Here is a 19,070-nt window from a genome sequence, read left to right on the forward strand (position 1 = left end):
GCCTCTTCCGGCGCGTTCCCCGCTGTGCGGCGGCGCCATGGCGGTGTTCCACGATGAGGTGGAGATTGAAGACTTCGAGTACGATGAGGAGACGGGGACGTACAGCTACCCGTGCCCCTGCGGGGACCGCTTCCTCATCACGCGGGTAACGGCGGGGGGCGATGAGGGGGAGGCAGCGTTAGGCGTCGGGCGTGCGGGTCGGTGCGTGACCGTGTTTGGCGGGCTCTTGCAGGAGGATCTGGAGAACGGAGAGGACGTGGCCACCTGCCCCAGCTGCTCCCTCATCCTGCGCGTCATCTATGACCAGGTGGGTGCGGGCCGAGGGTGGGCTTCTCATTTCCTGAGAAAGGTGCGATGGTGGCTTCTAAAAGCCTCTCGTAAAGATGAGACGTGGCTGGTAGGCAGCCGGTGGCCTTTCCTTTCGTGGCGCCGTCTCCCGTCCCAATTGTTTTTCTGGTCCCCCGAATCTCCTGTTGTTCCTGAGCTTTAGAACGTGCTGGCTTTGAGTCACTGTGGTATGAAATGCAGGCAAAACAGCCTCCGTGACTCCAGCAGCGGTCACCTGGCCAAACAGCTTTTGTTAGTTGTGAGGCATGCTGCAGCTTCCATCTGCAGTACTCCATCCAGGCCTGGGGGTCCCAGCATGCAAAGGGTGCGGAGCTGTTGGAGTGAGTCTGAAAGAGGGTCTTGAGGATGGTCAGAAGGCTGGAGCACCTCACTATGATGACGGGCTGAGGGAGCTGGGCCTGCTCAGCCTGGAGAAGAGAAAGCTGTGGGGAGGCCTTATTGTGGTCATCAAGTACCTAAAGGAACCTTATTTTAAAAAAAAATAATAACTGTTTACAGTCTGATAGCGATAGGATGAGGGGGAATGGCATTAAAATAAAAGTGGGATAGATGTCAAGGAGAAATTTGTTATTCGTGGGATGGTGAGGCAGTGGTGCAGAGTGCCCAGAGAAGCTGTGGATGCCCCATCTGTGAAGGTGGCATGGCCAGGTTGGGTGGGGCCCTGGGAGGCCTGATCTGGTGGTTGGCAACCCTGCCCAAGGCAAAGGGTTGGAACTAGGAGGGCTTTTAGGGTCCTTTCCAACTTAAGCCATTCTTTGATCTTTAGGGAGAGAATTTTGTGCCAGTTATACCCAGACTAGAAAACAAAATGGTTATTTGATGCTTTTCTGAGGAAGAGGAGATCCAAGAGAAAAACAAAACCCAAACAAACTAAAACTTTACTTGCTGTCTCTAGGAACAGTTCATGCGTGATGAAGTCATTGCAGAACCTTTGACAAACAAGGAACTGGTAAAGTGCTGATGAATCCATCATGAACTGTTGCTGCTTTATCATAAGGAAATTATGGGAATGACAATTTTGGGAAGAGACATTTTGCTCCGCCTGGAAGTTCTTGCTGCTGTGGGAAACACGTGCAATAATTGCCTGTCTTAATAACTTGCAAAAGAATTTTCTGGGACATCAACATAAGTTTTGTTTTGTTTTTTTTCAATAGGGTTAAGCATTTTATTAGTATTTTTTGGGATACATACTCTAGAAGACCTGCACTATGATCGTGATTGACTTCAAATCAATATGCAGAGGATGTGTACAGAGTTTTTTTACACTGAAATTAGAACAGTTATCTAGCAGTAATTTCTTAGACACTATGCAGAGAAGTTCAGTATGTTTAGTGTGTGTATACCAGCATGAAATGGCAGAGAGCTGAAATGTTGAGAGATGAATTTAGAAATCAGTAGGACTCCATGGTTCTGTATGGTGCTGTACAGAATTGAAGTTTTGATGAAACTTGTTATCTATCTCCTTGGTTTTGTGCCCTCATATTCCCAGCATATACTGAGTATGGGGAAAATAATGAGGTCCAGAACCAGTGCTGCTGGTAAATTGTTTTTACTCCTGAGAGTGTAAGGAAAGTGTCGTTGTATTCATAACTTGTGGGTGCAACATGCGAGCAGACAGCTTTGGTAGGTGTATCAAATGGGTATCTGACATAATGATTGACATTTGTGTGCATTGTGTGAAATTAAACAGAAGAAAACAACATTTTTTTTTACCCCTGTACAGTTAGTAATGTGTGAATGAACTTGAATTCAAAGTGGATTCTTATTTACCCGTATGTTCTCTCTCATGCTGTGGTTTGACTCTTGCAGCAAACATAAAATAGGCTGTGGTTGTCTGTTCTGTTTGTAATACCACAATTTCTGAATATTAAGTCTTGTTTTGTTGGGTTCTGTCATTTCCTGGATAAGAGATGCACACAGTTCACTTTATTCAAAAATAAAATGTTTTTAGGACAGAAGAAAGTTGCAAGAATATGCTCCAAAGTACCGTGGTTCCAAGACTACTTCTTGATTTACAGGCCACTGCACTGAAGAATTTATTTGAAATGGTGATAATTTGTATGTTTTAGTAGGCTGTGACATCTGTGAAGCTTTGGGAAAAGTATTTGTGCAGCATTTGTATCATGATTTCACTCCAGGCACAAGAGATAAGCAAGTCTCACTGATGTCTCGGATTTAAGTATTTTTGTACTTACAACATTCTGTGAATGTTGGAAATGAACCTTCTAATTACTTTTTAACACAAAAGGCAGAAGCTGACACCCGTCAGCCAGAAGTTTTGAAGGCAGTATGCACAACCCGAATTGTTTTTGTGCTTAACCACCAGGTGGCACTCCTGCCACTTAAATGTCCGTGCTTCAGAGAATGCTGTGGGAATTTGGCTAGCTGAAAATATTTATTTTGACTTATGCTTAAATAAAGATGTTTAAAACTGCACCAGTGTTTATAATGGGCCGTTGCTTATTCTGCTTGTGCACCAGTCACGATGGTGACTTCTGAAGGTGTTGAGTAGCTGCTGTGGTTGTAATACTGAAGTTTCTCCAAGCTGGCTGAAAATAAGTGGTTTGTAGTCTGTCAATAAATGCAGGAACTCCAGTTAAGCTCCCAATCAAACTACAGCTGTATAAATACCAGGGTTTGTTTTCCAAAAGTCTTCCAGATAAAACTGTTTAGAGTTAAGTTTAAAAAGGAACACTGGGGATTCTGTGCTCAGAAGTATCAGCTGTATTTTATTTGGCGAGTGCTAGTACAAATTCTGAAATGATTTTCTGTAGTGTTCACCACTGTTCTTAAATACAGATAAGAGCTTTTTGAACAGTAATTATAGGAAAACTATTAGTTCAGGACTGTCAGTGCTTAAGGTTTTGTGATGAGTATATTATGCACAAGTTGTATGATGCCGTGTCTGTATGCATTACTGTTATTTTAAATAGTATCCATGCTTTATTGAGGTTTTCATTTTATTTCCTTCTTCAGAGCTTTTTAGTAGCACGACAAAATAGTAAAATGTGGCTGACTTTGTTAGGAAAGGATGCGTCCACATTTGCCCACAGAAATTGCACTCAGCTCGGTGCTATTGCACTGCGTTACAGTTTGTGGGGGAATAATCACTGTCCCTGTATAATAAAAAGGAGAGACAAAGGGAAAGAAAAAACACGACGCAAAACCAAGGATGGATGATACGTGTCTCTTTAGTGGCCTGAGATAGGTGTTTAAAAAGTGTTGAGCTGTTGTTTGCTTTTCCATCTTCTGTTACACAGAGAGGGATGGAGTTCTACAGCAAAGGAGTTCATCCTTCTGAAAGCTTAGTGATGCTAAAGGGCTGCCCATTTTTGTTCTTTCTGAGCTGGTGGGTAGCTTTGGACTCCAGGGATGGCGCACAGCTTTTTAAAATTCTTCCGTGCTGCATAATTCCAAAACACGAGGCAGGGCAGTGTGAGTAACCCATCAGAAATGTTCCTTTCTAGGAATTCAGTCACAGGGTTTCTTCGTACCACCACAGGCACTTGCACACTGTGTAGGCCCTTGTTTGTTACTCGTGTAATTACATATTCTCGGAACCAATGGTTCACTTGTCTTCCAAGAAGACGGTTATATAGGACACAAAGAAGTCTTTTGCTTGTATCTGACAAGCAGATGGATTGATTAGCTAAAAGGTCGTGTAATTCTGAATCATTGTGCCTGTTTATCAGGCATACATGATTTGTTTTGAATAGGTGCTTTGGAAGTCTGTGACAGAGACCCTGGACCTCCAAGAGCTGAGGTCTGTAGGTCACCAACTTCAGCTCTTGCACTTGCTCCATTTGCCTGTATGTTAGGGAAGTTGTAATGACCTAAAGGTCAATGTACAAATGCCTTGTCGCTTCTTCCTTCCATCATAAATTTTTAATTTGGATTCTCAGCACCATTCAAAAACTGACCTCATTTGCAGAACATCGTGTTAATGGCAGTGAGTGTGCAGACTGTCTGCTCTGCCTACCAAGAAGCAGACGCTGGTCCGTTTTAGATGAACCTTCAACATACAAATTGAAGAATGTAAAGTGACAACTCTGTATCGTCACTGAGAAAAATAGCTTAGATGAACCCCATTTCCATCTTTCCTTAGTTTTAGTTTAAAGTTCAGGCCAACCTTGACTGCAGGGTTGAGTATTTGCTACCCTGAAAGCTTAATGAAATGTTACTACAAATCAGGTTTATGACGATAGTTACAGTACAGTAAAAGAAATTATGCCATTATTTCCTCTGCACGCAGTTCCTGGTGGGTTGCTCTCCTTATGCTTAGTTAGACTAGTAGCTTTGATTCTACTTTGTGGTAACTTAAAATGCTGCTTTCTTCATGTCTCTCTGTAGTAGCTATGGCTTAGAGGAGCCATGGAGGGCAGGGAGGATCCAAAGGGTCCTGTGTAACCCTGAGGATGCTGACTTGTCAGCCCTGGAACTGCTCAAACCTTTTGAATGACAAAGGCAACAACTGAGAGAAGCTGTGACCAGCTGGACAGCTGCTTTCACAGTGTCACCTGCTGTCATGCAGGAAGTGGGTCAAAAGGGACTCACCAGGAGGGTAAAAACTGAAGTGACCTGTCATCGCCTCTTCCTACCCCTCGTCATCCCTGTTTCCACCTGTTTGCCTATCAGGTCTCCTCTTCAAAATTCTTGGCAGCTCCCCAGCCCAGTGTGAGCTTCCTCCTGTGTCATGGAAAATCACTGCCATGCCATTAATGCTGCCACAGGGCAGTCAGCTGAGGGGATTGCCCTGAAGGTGCTGGACACTGTGAAGGTCAGCTGCCCATCCACCACTGCCATTATGCAGCCTGGCAGGAGTGACTGTAACCACTGTTAAGAATCGTCTCTCTTTAAAATCCTGCTAGCACATGGTGATCCAAGGGAATAATTCTAAATAGATGGCAGTCTTGGTGTTGGCAGCTGTGTAACTGAAGTAAAATTTTGGGACTCTCCAAGTCTGATAAAGGTCACTTGTGTGAAATGTTTCTGTAAAACAGCTGGGCTGGCTAAAATGATCATGTGTCCTCTTTCTTCCTTCCCTAGTAGTTTAATTTGGATTCCCAGAGCACTAATTCATTCGTGTTTACACTACATATATATAGTTAACTCAGCATCTTTCTACTTTCTTCTGTATTTTCAGTTGTGGTGTCATTAATACAGTGTAACTTTCAGTCTTCTCTGACTCAATTCCATAACAGATTTTCAGTCAGGTCATGGATGCTGCTGAAACCAAGCTTTCAAAATTGATGAGTAAGGTCCCTGGTAATCTTAAGTTAGACTTAGAATTTTAAAAAATGTTTTTAAGCTCCTTCTCTGATATTGAAGCTTTTAGGGATCATATTTTCATTTTGCTACCAAGATTTCTCTTTTTATTGTGTGGTGATGATTTTTCAATTCTAAATCAAAGTTAAGATTCTTACCAGGTTGTTTGAATGCTGAAACTGCTGCTTTAGGGAAAGATCCAGCCATCACAAGGCTTGGGGTAAAAGCAGCAGGAGCTGGCAGGATGCTGATCCACACGTCACTCCTGGGGTGCCCTTTTCAGGCTCTTTCTGTTCCACTGGCAAATGTTTTTACTTTGGCCTCTGTTGTAGTCCTGGAAAATAAGAAAACAAGTTGACACGTTCCTTATTTCAAGTCAAAGTGACTCCAGCCGGCTAGATGTCTAAATAGCTGCAGCATTTTCGAGCATTATCTTTTGTGTGTATCTTTTTTGTCCTGTGGTGTTTACACAGAGTGCAGGTTTTCTGGTGTAATCTGAGGAATAATAACTATTTCACATTCCCTAGGAAAAAAAAAACACATTTTTCAAGGGAGGATTTAAAAACAAAAACCAAACCAGCACGTTGGAATAGTTACCGCTTAACAGGTCTCAATTTTGCAGGTCTCTGACCATAAGCCTGGGGAAATTCTATAGCTGTGCAAAGCTGTTTCAAACATCTTCTGGTATTAATTGAATCCTTTAGATAGTATTGAGCTATGAACCTTTTCCTCTTTTATCATAATGGTAACATACAGTTGAGTTTGCTTTTGAATCATAGAGAGGCTTCTGTAAGCTCCAGAGCCTTGCTCTGGTGTCATCACAATGATGGATGCTGGTTTGCATCCCTTAGCCTGGAAAAGAGAATCTGACTCTTCATTTAGAATTTAGAAAATGTCTGGAGACAGAGGCACAGACAAATCACCCATTGGTTTGCTGTATCTGAGGCAATAAAGAATGTTTGTCCTGAGGGCTGAAATGAGTGGTGACATCAGCAGGAGAACTTGCTGTCCCAAGTCAGAGGGAGGGTCTGCTTAGCCCAGTATCCCATCCCCAGCACTGCTCTCCCTCATTTGATGGCGTCTTCCAGAATACTTGTTTTAAGTTGTGGACTTCTTGAGATCAATACACTAATAGATAATAGCATAAATAAATATATATTTCCGTAAGTTATCTTCATCACTTCTTGAATCTGTGTCACTATTAATTATCCACTGCATCTAATGAAAAGGAATTACGCAGTTTAGGGACACTTTGTGAGGAGGACCATTTCTTTTCATTTCTTTTTAACCCATTGCTCACTGGTTAATACGAAGACATCTATTTCCCCATAATCATTTCTGCATTGAGCCTGTAAGGTCTTTGTCTACTCAGCCACTCTCCACACAGGAGCTAGTCTGTGCTCTCTTGCCCTTCTCAGAACATTGCCCACCTCTGCCACGTTGTTTTTGAGAGGAAGGGAGGTCAGTGAATTGTGTGTACATTGGTGTGGTGCTGTTTGTTCTCTGCTCTGTTCTCCACTTTCCAAAAATACTTAATGTTAGAATTGCTTTTTGGATGCTTCCTGAGCACTAGACTGGTGTCTTAAAATTAACGTTTAACTAAAGCAAAAGCCTTTTAGAATCTAAGCTCAGAGAAACCATGATTTTCTCCTGTGCACTCTTGTTGATGGCCCAAGCTTGTTTCAGAAGAAGGCAGGGTGCCCTGCCTTCAAGTGTCAGCAGCTCAGACCTGAGGTGCCTTCTGCAGCAGTTTCCTGGTAGTGGCTGAAGAAGGTGTGCAAACTCCATGAGTTTTGGTAGGACTGTTTCAGGCTGGTTAATGCTGTTCTCCTCCAAACATTTAAATAGTCGCATTGCATTTTGTATGTGGTTTCTCCTCTTTCTTCAAAGCCCCGTCTGTGTACCTTTTAGATTTCCCTGTTTTTCCTGCAATGACTCTGCTGATGAGTATCTGAATTTTCCGCACAGTAAAGCTTTTGAATGGAGTTGATGGTGGGTTTTGATGTGACTTTACTTTTAATCTCACACTTTTATAAAAGGAATGTGGGTACTGCCCAAGATGCACATATAAAACCATTGTTTTTGAAAGGATGAAGATTTTTTTTTTCCATTTGAAGGCACTATTACCTTGTAACTTTATATTTTAATACCGTTCTGGAAAGGAATTGTCTTATTCATGAATGAGTAACGAAGGGTGAATGTCAAGGAGTGGATAATTCTTGCTCTTTCTTTTGAAGAAGGGGTTAATTGCAACTCACAGTGTCTCTCGGCTGGCAGAACTACTCAAGATAAAACTATTTCTTGGAAGAATGCCCTTAGGAAGTTAGTGACCTAGAATGAGCTTGGCATAGAATTGCCTTTTAGCCTTAAATGTGGTATTCGCTATTGCAGTCTCTATACACAGATCGTTTTTGACAGGCTTTGCAAGCAGCCAGGAGTCAGAGCCTGCAGGCTTTCCTTGGGCAAGTAAAAGCTGCAGTCAGGAACTCAATCCATTGCTGGTGAGACAAACAGCAAAATTCCCAAAGCTGGGATGGTACTCAGTGGGATGTGTGCAAGCAAATGCAAGCCTTCATTGTACGATGGTGGAAAGCATGTGGGAAGGAGGAGAGCATGCTCCCTGCCAGAGGGGGTTCATGAAGTTCAAGCCCTGCTGTTAACTGGAAACAAAACTGTGTTTTTAATGCCCCTTGACATAAGGCACAAGGGAAAGCAGATGACGGCACACAGAACTGGCATCCTGCCTTGGGCATCAGAGTATGTTTCTGTGGCTTTGCTTCTGCACCTGCACTGCAGGCTGCCTTGCCATCCGAACGGCGGGTTTTGTTGTGGAAGAAAGGGTGAGTGTGGGAGTCTGCTGGTATGTAACTCATTGCTATGCACACACTGGGCACATGGCAGTCTGGAGGGATATGCTGATACAGGGCCCATCCCTTCTTACACCAGAAGGGTTTTTCTCCCCACTCCAGCTGTTTGTACTAGGCACCAGTCTCTGAACTTGTTCCTTGCCCAGTAAACCAACCAGTAACCTCATGGTTTGAGCTGTGGTTATCCCTGCTGCATTGAGCAAATGGAGGGCAATGTATTATGCCCTAATGGAATAATTTAATCTGGCCCTTTCAAAACTCTCTGATCCTTGCAAATCCTTTTTTTCTTTCTTTTTTTTTTTTTTTTTTCTTTCCTCCTTCATAGATATTTCATTTCTGGGATTTTCGTCTGAAGGAGAATTCAAATAAATCAGCAACTGGAGAAAACATTAAACAACCACAGTCAAACTTACACAGTGTTTTAGACTAATGGACCCCTTCTCAAGATATTATACATAACAGGATTTGATTGTGCTTTCTCAGCCAGAGAATTTCTGTCAGTACCTCTGCCAAATGAAAGATCTTAGGAAGGGAGGATTTGATAGCATTCCAGGTTAAGCCAGCCTCTTCATTTGAAGACAATGACTGCCAGTCCCACACAGATTGCAGCAAGGCCACCCAAATGGAGAGTTTCCACTTAGGAAGGCCAAGTTCCCCATACTCCTTTTATTTTTGCAACCATAACAGGGCCAGGCCATGTCCTTGGTTTCTTTCCACGTCGAATAAAGCGTCTGCACATTTTGTCTAGTTCATTTTTGTACAGCAAAGGCATTTATACTAAAAACACTTGCAAAAATAAAGTTCTGAAGATAGAGATCCATTTCTGACACGTTAATTAACTTGGCAGATGAGAAATTATTGTAGTAGATCTGTAACCATAATGTGGATTGCCTTGCAAGAGCAGCTTTTGAGGATCAGAGTGGCTGGGAGGATCAGAATGGTATTGGGAGCTGCAGGCACACAGAGCCCTGAGAGATGCGGCTCATGTAAAATGCTTTCTGAAGAACACTCCGGGGCAGATCCTGCACAGCAGTGTAAGTGTGGAGTAACTCAGACTGCTTTGGTGGCGTTGACTTCAGTGAATGAAAGGGCAGGATTTAGATGAATTACACAATGAACAGGGAATAAAGGCCATGTACAGTAAATAGTTTTCTGGGTTTTCTGCCCTTCCCAGCTATATTGTTAATATTTCAGCCTGCATCAGATTGCTGCTTTACTCGGTCAGCCGAAAGCTGAGGCTGGGCAAGTGCATTGCAGCCTCATTCACGTGTGGGCTCAGGGTGGGCAAAAGCACAGACAGAGCTCTCATCTGTGAGTGCTGCTGGCCTGAGCAGCGCCCTGTTGGAAGTACTGCTCGTAATGAGATGCATCCATTTCATTTATTGTTTGTGTCTTGCTGAACTGAAAAATAGCGAGGAGAGAAGGGAAGGAACATTGAATTCATGAAACTCATTTTGGTGCAGAAGTGTCAGCTGAGCCACTTCAGCGTAAAGTGAATAATTTCATTCTCAAGATGTCAGTATAAAATATTTCTCATTCTGTGTCATCCTTCAGTGCAGGCTGGCACTTGATATCAATCTGCATAGTTCCAGTTCCTCCAAAACCTAATTTTTTAGTAGGCTTTATTCAGTAAGTACTGAGTCACTATTACAGTGAATGCAAGACATAGGATATTTGTCTGGAGTCAGCCTTCGCTGGGTCAGGATTGTGGCCCTTCTGTTCGGTGCCCCCAGCACACCACTGCTGTGTTAAGCATGCCTGGAGCTTCCAACCAGCTGCACACCACCAACTGGGGGCAGGATGCCTTCCCAAGATGTGCTGGAGCTGCAGCCATGCCCAGAGGCACAGTGGCTGCTAAGAGACGTCCTGCTCACAACGTCTGAAACCACTCCGTTTTAATATTCTCTTTTCTTACTGAGCTGACTACCGTACTTTAAACCTGTCAAGTGTGTTTTATCTCTGTGAAATTCTGTTTACTTTTGCACATTCTTGCACTATCCAGATCTTTATGGCGCAGACTCTTTCTGTCATTTCCCCCAGATGTAGTGTATTGCAGTCCGTTGCTTGTGACTGCCAGAAAATGACAATTCCAAGAGCGTCCGCAGTTCACAGAATAGATATTTTGCTGGTAGAAATTCTGTTGTTTTTTCATTATAGTGAGTTCAGTGGAAAGCAACCAGAGAGCTGTGAGAGATGAGCTTCTCAAATAGGGTAGGGAGGGAATCTTGATGAGGGATAGAAACCTTGAAGAGGGATTTTTGCATATTTTTGAAACGTCCAGTCATTTCCTGGAGTACAGAAAAAGAGAGTTCTTGTCTCAGAACAAATGGCCACCTGCACACTCTCATCCTGAGAAATAGCCCCCTCCATCTCGCCCCTTCTGCTTCTCCTCCCAGTTCTGTGTTCTCCATTAGGTTCATCTCTCTACTGCCAAAAATAAATTAGTAAAAAGGGATACGGCTCTCCTGTGTTCTTGCTGGATGTAGTCTTTGCATCTTTTCTTTCATTCCTTTTACCATTTATTTTGCAGATGTGTTTTAAACATCTTTAATAACATAATTGCACTGATGAGACCTAATATAGGTGCAGGCCTGGCAGAATGGGCTCCATGCAGGGGGCTTTTTTGGCACTGGCCCAGTTGGAGTGATCTGGCCAAAGGCTGCAGGCAGGGGAGCACAGGCTGTGTTGTCAGGGGCTGTCTGGAGGGGAAAGGTTTTGTGATCTGCACTGCACTTCCAGCATAATCATGCCAAGAGTATTCCTGTTGGAAAACAGAAAATTCAAAGCTGTCATCTACAACTCACCTTCAAAGCCCATATTGAAAGATCAATAATTGAGGATAGCTGTTTGCTAAAGGGATTACTGTCAGGTATGAAATAATGATTGCTGATAGCTATAAATGTGTTTTAGGTCTTGGACGTTTTCCTGGCAGACTTTAGTCTTTCTTTGAATTATGCAGTAGCAGCCCTGAATTCGGAGGACTTGTGCCCAGAAGAACAGTAGGATGTTTTTGGGGTGGCACAGGGGAGGAAGGAAGCCTTTTCTAAATCAGTGACAGTAGTTTTCCTTGGCTAACCAAAAAGCATCCTTCCACAAATGGGTTTGTTATTTTGCAGTACTCTGCATAAGAAAGAGGAAGATGAGATAATTTCCTGGAGAAAACCCAGAATGTTAATTAAAGAAATGGCATTTTGACATTCGTTCTTGGCTGGATGGAGTTCACAGCCATCCTGATATTTCATGTCTTGTTCTCATGTAAAAAGCTTTCCAATATGATTTTTTCTACAAACAGTTATTTCTGCCACTAGAGGTCCTGAAAATAATGATGACAGGCACAACACACACGTATTTGACACTAGAGTGTTCTCACAAAGTGACCCCACGTGCCAGCTCTCCAAACCTGCAGTGAGCCATAGAGTAGCACAGGGCAGACTGGAGGAGCAGCACCCGGCCTGTGGGGTGCAGGATCATCTCAGCTTCCAGTGAGTAGTTTTCATGCCTTCCTGCCACATCCAGAGGAGGTGAGGTGGGCTCTTCTCGCATCTCAGCAGAGCACTGACAATTTGTAGTGCCCCCTGTATGCATGACATAACACTCCATGTAGGAGCTGCAGAGGCAGGCTCTGGGGCTACCCTAGTTTTCCTGATAAGTGAAGTGATACGGAAAACAGGGAGGGAGTCAGATGCCAAGCTATTAAACAGCTGGGCTGCTGCCATCAGCTGAAACAGCTTTGAGGACTTGGTTCTGGGTCCTTTATCCCCCACCTCCTTCTTTGTCCTTTCCCTTCCAGAGCTTGCTTTTGCAAACAGGGAAAATGAAAATCACTCCAGGTGCCAGGGAGAACAAAGGAGAGTACGTATGGCCTGAACACATGAAAACGTAGAGAAAAGCTTTCCCTGCCAGGCACTGCAGCAGGAGCCAGCATTTGCAACACAAACCTAGGGTTGCTCTTATAGTTGAGGCCTTGTTAGGCTCTTCTGCTGTCCTCCAGTGCTGTAAAATCAATAGATGGATGTACTTGGAAACTGAAATTGAATTCAGCTTTTCTCATTTTCTATTTCCCTCAGTTATTTCTCCCTCTTATAAAATGAATATTGATTTTCCTCTTCCTGCTGAGCCTGCAGTCTTTGCTGGCATGCAATTGTTACTAACAATTTCAATTGAGATAGCTAAGAAAACTCAAGCAAACCAAGTTTTATCAAGATTTGCCTGCTTGTTGAAAGTAAAACATCCCAGAGGCAAATGTTCTTCACTGTGATGGGCCGAGGAGGAGACAGAGCCTGACAGCAGGCTGTAGGCAATGTGGCCACCTCTCATTGCACCTCCAATTAGAATCCCAGCTCTGCTCCTCTTTGCAAAGGAAGCTGGTTCTTGTTCCTTGTACTGAAACCAAACTGAACTCAGAGACCTTGGAAGCTCTGCAAAAGGAACTGCCATCCTCTGCCAAGCCTCAGCATTGTGTTACAATGTCTCATGTTGGATGAAAATGTTGAGAATGTCTTTCAGAAAAGATGCTATTTTCTTGTAATTAGTAAGTTATGCCCTCGTTGTACTCATTTTGCTTATCAAGTTATTTTTCAGGTTCAAGACCTATTTTATTTCACCCTTTCCTCTCATCACCAATATGAGAGTTGTTCTTGGCACCGGGAACCTTCAGAGTACAGTTCTGGCCGCACGCACGAGGCAGTTCCAGGAGCAGGAGCTGGCGCTCAGGCACTCCATTGTTTAAGTGAAACTCAGAAGTTATTTCCATAGCATCAGCACCAGCCTCTGTTCTTAAGGCTGTGTGTGCGCCTATCTACACAGGCGTTACTGACTGATCAAGGCTTGTTCCACTAAGAAATTGGTGCTTGCTTTGCTTCTGTGTGGAAAGGAATCAATGGAAAACTGCCTTGAAGAGGGACTTTTGCTACAGTCTGTGGGCTTGTTGAGGCAGTGTGTGATGAGCGAAGCTCTGTAGGCTCCGTAAGCACAAGCACTCATTGCTCAGTCAGATAAGTGATGTTTCAGATTCTGTTGACTGATTTGTAGATTAAAGGAGCTCTCAGCTCCTCAGATGAGAAGTTTTCCAGGGGTGTGACACACATGCCAATGAGAGAAGGAGATAAAAAGCTTGTGTATGAGATAGACAACTTGGTCAATGAGGCTTTATCTGTGAGCCTTATTTTTAATCGACATGATGCATTTGCCCACTTGAAATACTCTGATTATGAAACTGGCTCTCTGTGCTGCTTGGCTTTTCCATGCAATGTAGGCTAATAAAAAGGACAGAAAAAGAGGAAGGCATTAATGCAATATATCACGTTAAACATTTTGATTTATCTACAGCTTTTGGTTTGTTCAGTAATCCCAAATCATATGTGCAAAGAGTGATTGACAAGATAGATTGTGCTTGAAGCAGCTTCCCAGTGGTTGGTACATGGGTTTTTATATCTGATGTTCGGAATCTTTAGAACTGAACTGATGCATCAAAATACTGTTTGATTTTCTTTCATATCCATGGTGAAATTTTTCATGTCAATGTCAAATCAAAATGATGAGAAAAAGACTCTAAAAAACAGTTTAAACCATAATAGGATAGGATATTAAGTTAAGAAGCTGAGAAATAAATGCTTTGAAAAACTCAAAACCAAAGGATAGAATCCCTTAAAACTCATTTATGCCTATAACAACATAAAGGACATTATTAGATTAATTCTTATCAGTCTGTAAGACTGAGAAAGTCGTAAATAAATGGCAAAGAATGGAGATTATGTTAACGATCTTCTGAAAAAGTATACCAATTAGGTTACAGTAGTTTTATATAATACACATTTTAAAAGAATGATTATTTTCATCATCTGAATTTGTAACACAAACTTAGCTTCAGTGAAAATAAGCATCATGATGGTATTATCAAAGTTCACAGTGCAGCTCCTTAGAAACTGAATGATGCATTCAGCTTTTAGGTTGATCTGTGCATCATTTAGGTTCAAGCCAAAAGAGAGAACTTCACTAACAATCCTGACACCTGTGTCTGTTCTCTGTGTCATGGTTCCATGACATTCTGTCATCAGAATTCTGCTGTGTCTTGTGCATAATAATCTACAAGTGAGCTGCTGTTTTACAAAATCCACCATTTGTAGCTAGAAAGGTAGCAAAAGTACTGTGCCTCCTATCACATAAGCAGGTTGTTTCAGCAGTACTCTATTCCAAAGCACCTGGTGACAAAGCACCTGTAAGCTGTGCGGATGGTGTGCCAGAGATTGCGCTTTGCAGAGATTCTACTCCCCTGTAGTCCTATTCCAATTCTTCCCCTGCGACTGACAGAAATGAGGCAAAGGACTGTAAAATCGGCCCCCTCTAAGATGTTGGTGGGTTTCTTTTAGACCATTGAGTGGTGCCTAACTGAAAGCATTGTCGCTCGAGGCTTGTCTGCAGACCAGCCACTGTGCTGCAGAAGGAAGAAGAGGCATTCATCAATTATATCATAATGAAGAGGAATAGAAACAAAACATTTCACTGTGCACTGGTATGCTCTATTGAGGGCAGAAACAGTGTGGTATGCATAGATTAAAAGTGTAAGCTGAGAAGTTGAGAATACTTGCACATGCTCTTTTTTGACTCTCTTGTGTAAGAGTCTCTGATATCTTTATAGTCTGAATCAAACTGCTGGAGATAAAAAGAGATACAAGGTGCAAAAAAGGAAACTGAAAGCTCTCACTCACTTTGCTGTCCAGATGTCATGAAAAGAAATCTGGGCTGCTGCCTTGATTGCCTCAGCATAGCCCTGTTCCATCCTGGAGAAATCTGTAGTCACAAAGGACCTGGAGGCACTTGCACATGGACTGAGAGGTGCCCTGATCAGTTCTGTACTAATGGATTTGGTGTGGAGGCTGCTCTGTTCATCCCCTTGTTCAAACTTGAGGTTAATGTGCATATTAAAATGCTGCGGTTCCATTTCTCCATGCTAGTGGTGACACCTCAGCTACCAGGATGAACCCCAGGCTCCTGCTGGTACTGACTTCATCACTGGGTCTACATTTTAAAGTAAGTGAAGTAATACTTCAGACCTTTATATTCTATTTCCAATTAGCTGGAAGAGGCGGAAACCTGGTTACTTAGTAAGCATCACCAGACAGGTGACCTGTTCTTTAATCTGACCTTTTAACTCATCTTCATGGGTGGTTTTGGCTCAAAGCATTCATTATTCCTGGGCTGCCAAATTCAAAGAAAAGATGGGGTTAGAATACAAGGCGTTTGTTCCTGTTGTGCTGGAATTCCTTTGCTCTTGCCTGAGGCTCTGCTGCAGAGGTCTTGGGAGTTAACGCTTCTATGCCATTTTGCCTGAAACATTTTGTTATTACATTTCTCTCCTGTCAGTGGGAATTAGAGGAACCTGAAATGTTGTCCCTGTCTAAATAAAGAGCTAAAAGTAATTCCGTGTTTTGTGATGCTCAAAGCATCTCTTTCTGTCTGTGTGCTATGAAAAATGTGCCGTAGTGAAGAAAATAAACTGGCACCCAGAACAGAGACCTTTTATTGAACTCTCTGTGAAACCTACTTGAGGAGAAGGATCTAGTTCATAGATGTGACAAAAGAGGCAAAGTAAATGGCCACCATGGGAAAATGGTGTTGGTACAACCAACCAACCAATCTAAAAAGCATACAGGAAGGAAACAAGGCAAAACAGGAGATAGGTGTTTTCTCTTTGTTTTGTTGGTTTGTGTGTGGGGGGGTGTGTGTCATAACAGGTTATGTTTATATTAGAGGGAAGTGTTCTGTGTTATATGGCCCACAAGCCCTCTCCCTTTGCTGTCCCCATACGGAGACCTCTTGGACCATGCAGTAGCTCCTTTCTGTCATGTGCTCTGAAGTGCAGTCTCCTTGGAAACCAAACATACATGTACTATGTTACTGAACACAGAAAGTACAGTAGTAATTATTCATTAAATCATTTGGCACAATATGTTTTAATTTTACTGTTGGAAGAGATATGATGTAACATTATTCTATTGTACACATATCTACAGCAAACGTTATTTTCTAGGCTTTTATAATTCTGTTGAAAAGTAGTATTAGATGAGGATTTCCACAGCTTTTAAATTTTATGCCAAACTTTTCCTCTCTAAACAAAAGTATTTTCATTCTCATGATGATAAATTCCACTTGTGATCAGTTATATTTGTACAAACACTTTTGAAACACGAAGCAAAATGCTGAAGGAATGACATTCCCAGTGTAGAGTCCAAAATAGAATAAATTATACATAATTAAAAAATCTGTCATAATTAAAAAAAAAAAAAAAGGAATCACATTTCACTGAAACAGCATTTTGCTCAACTTTCCTGTGATTTTAGAGAGTGTCTTTTCTCACCATAGATCTGGCAGTGATCATATATCGCTTGTTCTGTTACCATCCTTTCAGTTAAAAACTGAAGCATCTTCAAGAGTGTCACGGGGAACTTTAAATGACATAGCAGCAAATGGCTTTGGGTTCTGATGCTAGCAAAGAAAGCATGAGTGGTAATTAGAGTGGTTGGAGTGGCGCCTGAACATGATGTGGCAACTGCAGCATTCAAACCAAGGAGGGACCTCAGTGGGGAATTTTTTGGACAGCGTAACACAGGATGCTGCTCATGTCTTCTGTTGTAGTCAGTTTTGTACGCTTGAAACAAATGTATTACGGTTAACCAAGAGCCGGGGACTGGAATACTCTAAGCTGAGTATTGTTCCTTCCTTTGTCTGAAGCTCACACAATATGCTGCACATTTTATAAGAAAGCGATTTTCTTTCCGTCTCTTGAAAAAAAAATCAACATCAGGTTTCATTAACAATGTCCTTTCCCCTTAATAAATATGTGTATAGATGATTGCTTTATGCAATAAATCAGGTGTGGAGCCGACATGGGAAAACTCCCAGATTTTCATTCTTCTGTCCTACAAGGCTCTTGGAAATTGTCGTCATTGCTTGTTTTAACTCCAAAATTGCAAATGCCCTGACAAAATATGGATAGAAGTTTGCTTTGCTAGTGCATACTGAGACCATTCTCATTACCTGAAATGAACTCTCAGCCACCTCTGTGAGGGACGAGGGGTCAGTGGGGATGCAGGCCCTACAGAAGAAGCTTCTTTAGAAAATTACACGTTGTTACCTTTTGCAGATCAGCTGGGAGACCCATGACAGCAACAATCTAAAAGATCTTCATGGCTAAAAGTCACAGTGTAGAAGACTTATTTAGTACAGTGGGCAGCAAGTGAGTAGAAGTATATCAGTATATTCTTTCTAGATAGCCAGTGTTGAAACCTGTCATTTCTTTTCTTTTGCTTTTTCCAACCAGCACTTTTGTCACTGCAGTAATAATGAGCTCATCCCAAAGCTTTATAAGAACAAATGAATGTCACCGATACTTTCAGTTTCACAATAAGCAGGGGAGCTGCCAGTCTACTCTCAAATCTACTTCAATTTTCTTCTGTATTCCACAAAAGTTTTTCTAAAAGTTGTTCTTAGTTTTCATGAAAACTGAAACAAAAAAGTTGTTAATAATTCAGTCTCATTATCCCATCCAGTTAGACTCTGGAAGAAGGATATGAGGAAGAGTGTGCCAAACTCTGCGGACTGTTGGTATTCCAAAGCAATTAAAGCAGTTAGTGCCTAATTAAGTACTAATTTATGAATTGTGCTGTCTTACGGGTGATAGAAATCTGGCTCAGGCTGGAAAACAACATTTTAGCTATTACACATGAAAGCATCTACTACTTTAATACATATAAAACTTACTTTGTTTCATATGAGTCGAGTGCACTGTACAACTGGATTAAATTCCCCTCCTGTTTGGCTGATGTCCTCTTACAGTTTCAAGTGTTTTCCTAACATTCATTTTCCTGTATCCTCAGATGTCACAGAACAGGCTGGAAGACAAGCTGTCTGGCAGCCAGTTTCACACATTTCCTTCAAATGGTAAACTGAACTGTTTTCTGCAGTAGCAGAGTTGAGAACCTATTGATGCTCACAGTGTCTTTATTCCTTTTATACAGAATAATGGAAATTTTAGCTAGAGCTGAAAAGCCAGGAACCAGCAGCAACTGTTTGAGCCAGGCTTTTGAGGGAGGGCCTTCCTAGCTTCCTTGTATACTACAGCAAACACAAACATCTTCCTTTTCCTTGTAGTAAACGCTCATATCTTGAATCCAAAGGAGAAATAATGCTAGATTTTGGAGACTTGATCTTCCCACAGACCTGGCAGTTATCTCTGATGTAGCCCTTGGGAATGTTCAAATTGCCACAGCTGATTTGTGTTCTTGTTACATAAGGACAAAAACAAGTCCTTCTCATCTTCACTCTTCACTGCTTCTATGCATTTGCCAGAAAGGACATGGACAATTACTCCATTCTAAAATATGAGAGGAGAAGGGGAAGAAAGAACAAATGAAAAAATAAGAGATTTCCAGTAAAAACTAGGCAATGTTTCTGAGTTTTTAATGTATAATAGGTAATCGGTAATGACATTGTTCAAAAATATGTTAGTATTGCTCTAAACATGATCACTAGGTTTAGCTTTGAGTCCAAGGCATTGTGAGAACACAGCTTCTTTGGAAGCTGACAGGATTC

General features: G+C 42.1%; 2 protein-coding genes across 5 annotated transcripts in view; one reads left to right on the forward strand and one right to left on the reverse strand.

Annotated features, from left to right (window-relative positions):
* Positions 1-3: 3 nt before the first annotated feature.
* Positions 4-2,784, forward strand: DPH3 (diphthamide biosynthesis 3). Its single transcript, XM_042817053.1, has 3 exons — positions 4-145; positions 233-307; positions 1,244-2,784. The coding sequence occupies exons 1-3, from the start codon at positions 38-40 to the stop codon at positions 1,307-1,309; spliced, it is 249 nt and encodes an 82-aa protein (XP_042672987.1). The 5' UTR covers positions 4-37; the 3' UTR covers positions 1,310-2,784.
* A 2,940-nt stretch (positions 2,785-5,724) lies between these two features.
* Positions 5,725-19,070, reverse strand: part of GALNT15 (polypeptide N-acetylgalactosaminyltransferase 15) — a 35,923-nt gene continuing 22,577 nt past the window's right edge. For 3 of the 4 annotated variants that reach the window (XM_042817445.1, XM_042817444.1, XM_042817446.1), the window contains one exon: positions 14,391-18,852. In XM_042817445.1, coding sequence (XP_042673379.1) covers positions 18,706-18,852 — 147 coding nt within the window. In that variant the 3' untranslated portion in view covers positions 14,391-18,705. Of the gene's footprint in view, positions 5,948-14,390; positions 18,853-19,070 lie in introns of those variants that run through there. The other variant, XR_006168573.1, reaches the window with a different exon arrangement.

This window comes from Centrocercus urophasianus, unplaced genomic scaffold (genome assembly GCF_019232065.1).
Source record: "Centrocercus urophasianus isolate 14NV4802_14NV808 unplaced genomic scaffold, USGS_Curo_1.0 seq_16, whole genome shotgun sequence".
Taxonomy (NCBI): Eukaryota; Metazoa; Chordata; class Aves; order Galliformes; family Phasianidae; genus Centrocercus; species Centrocercus urophasianus.

Excerpts from the sequence above, each read along its gene's own strand:
- DPH3 (XM_042817053.1), top strand. The coding sequence starts at position 38 with ATGGCGGTGTTCCACGATGAGGTGGAGATTGAAGACTTCGAGTACGAT. Across the intron at positions 146-232 it reads ACCGCTTCCTCATCACGCGG|GAGGATCTGGAGAACGGAGA; the intron begins GTAACGGCGGGG and ends GGGCTCTTGCAG. Across the intron at positions 308-1,243 it reads TGCGCGTCATCTATGACCAG|GAACAGTTCATGCGTGATGA; the intron begins GTGGGTGCGGGC and ends TGCTGTCTCTAG.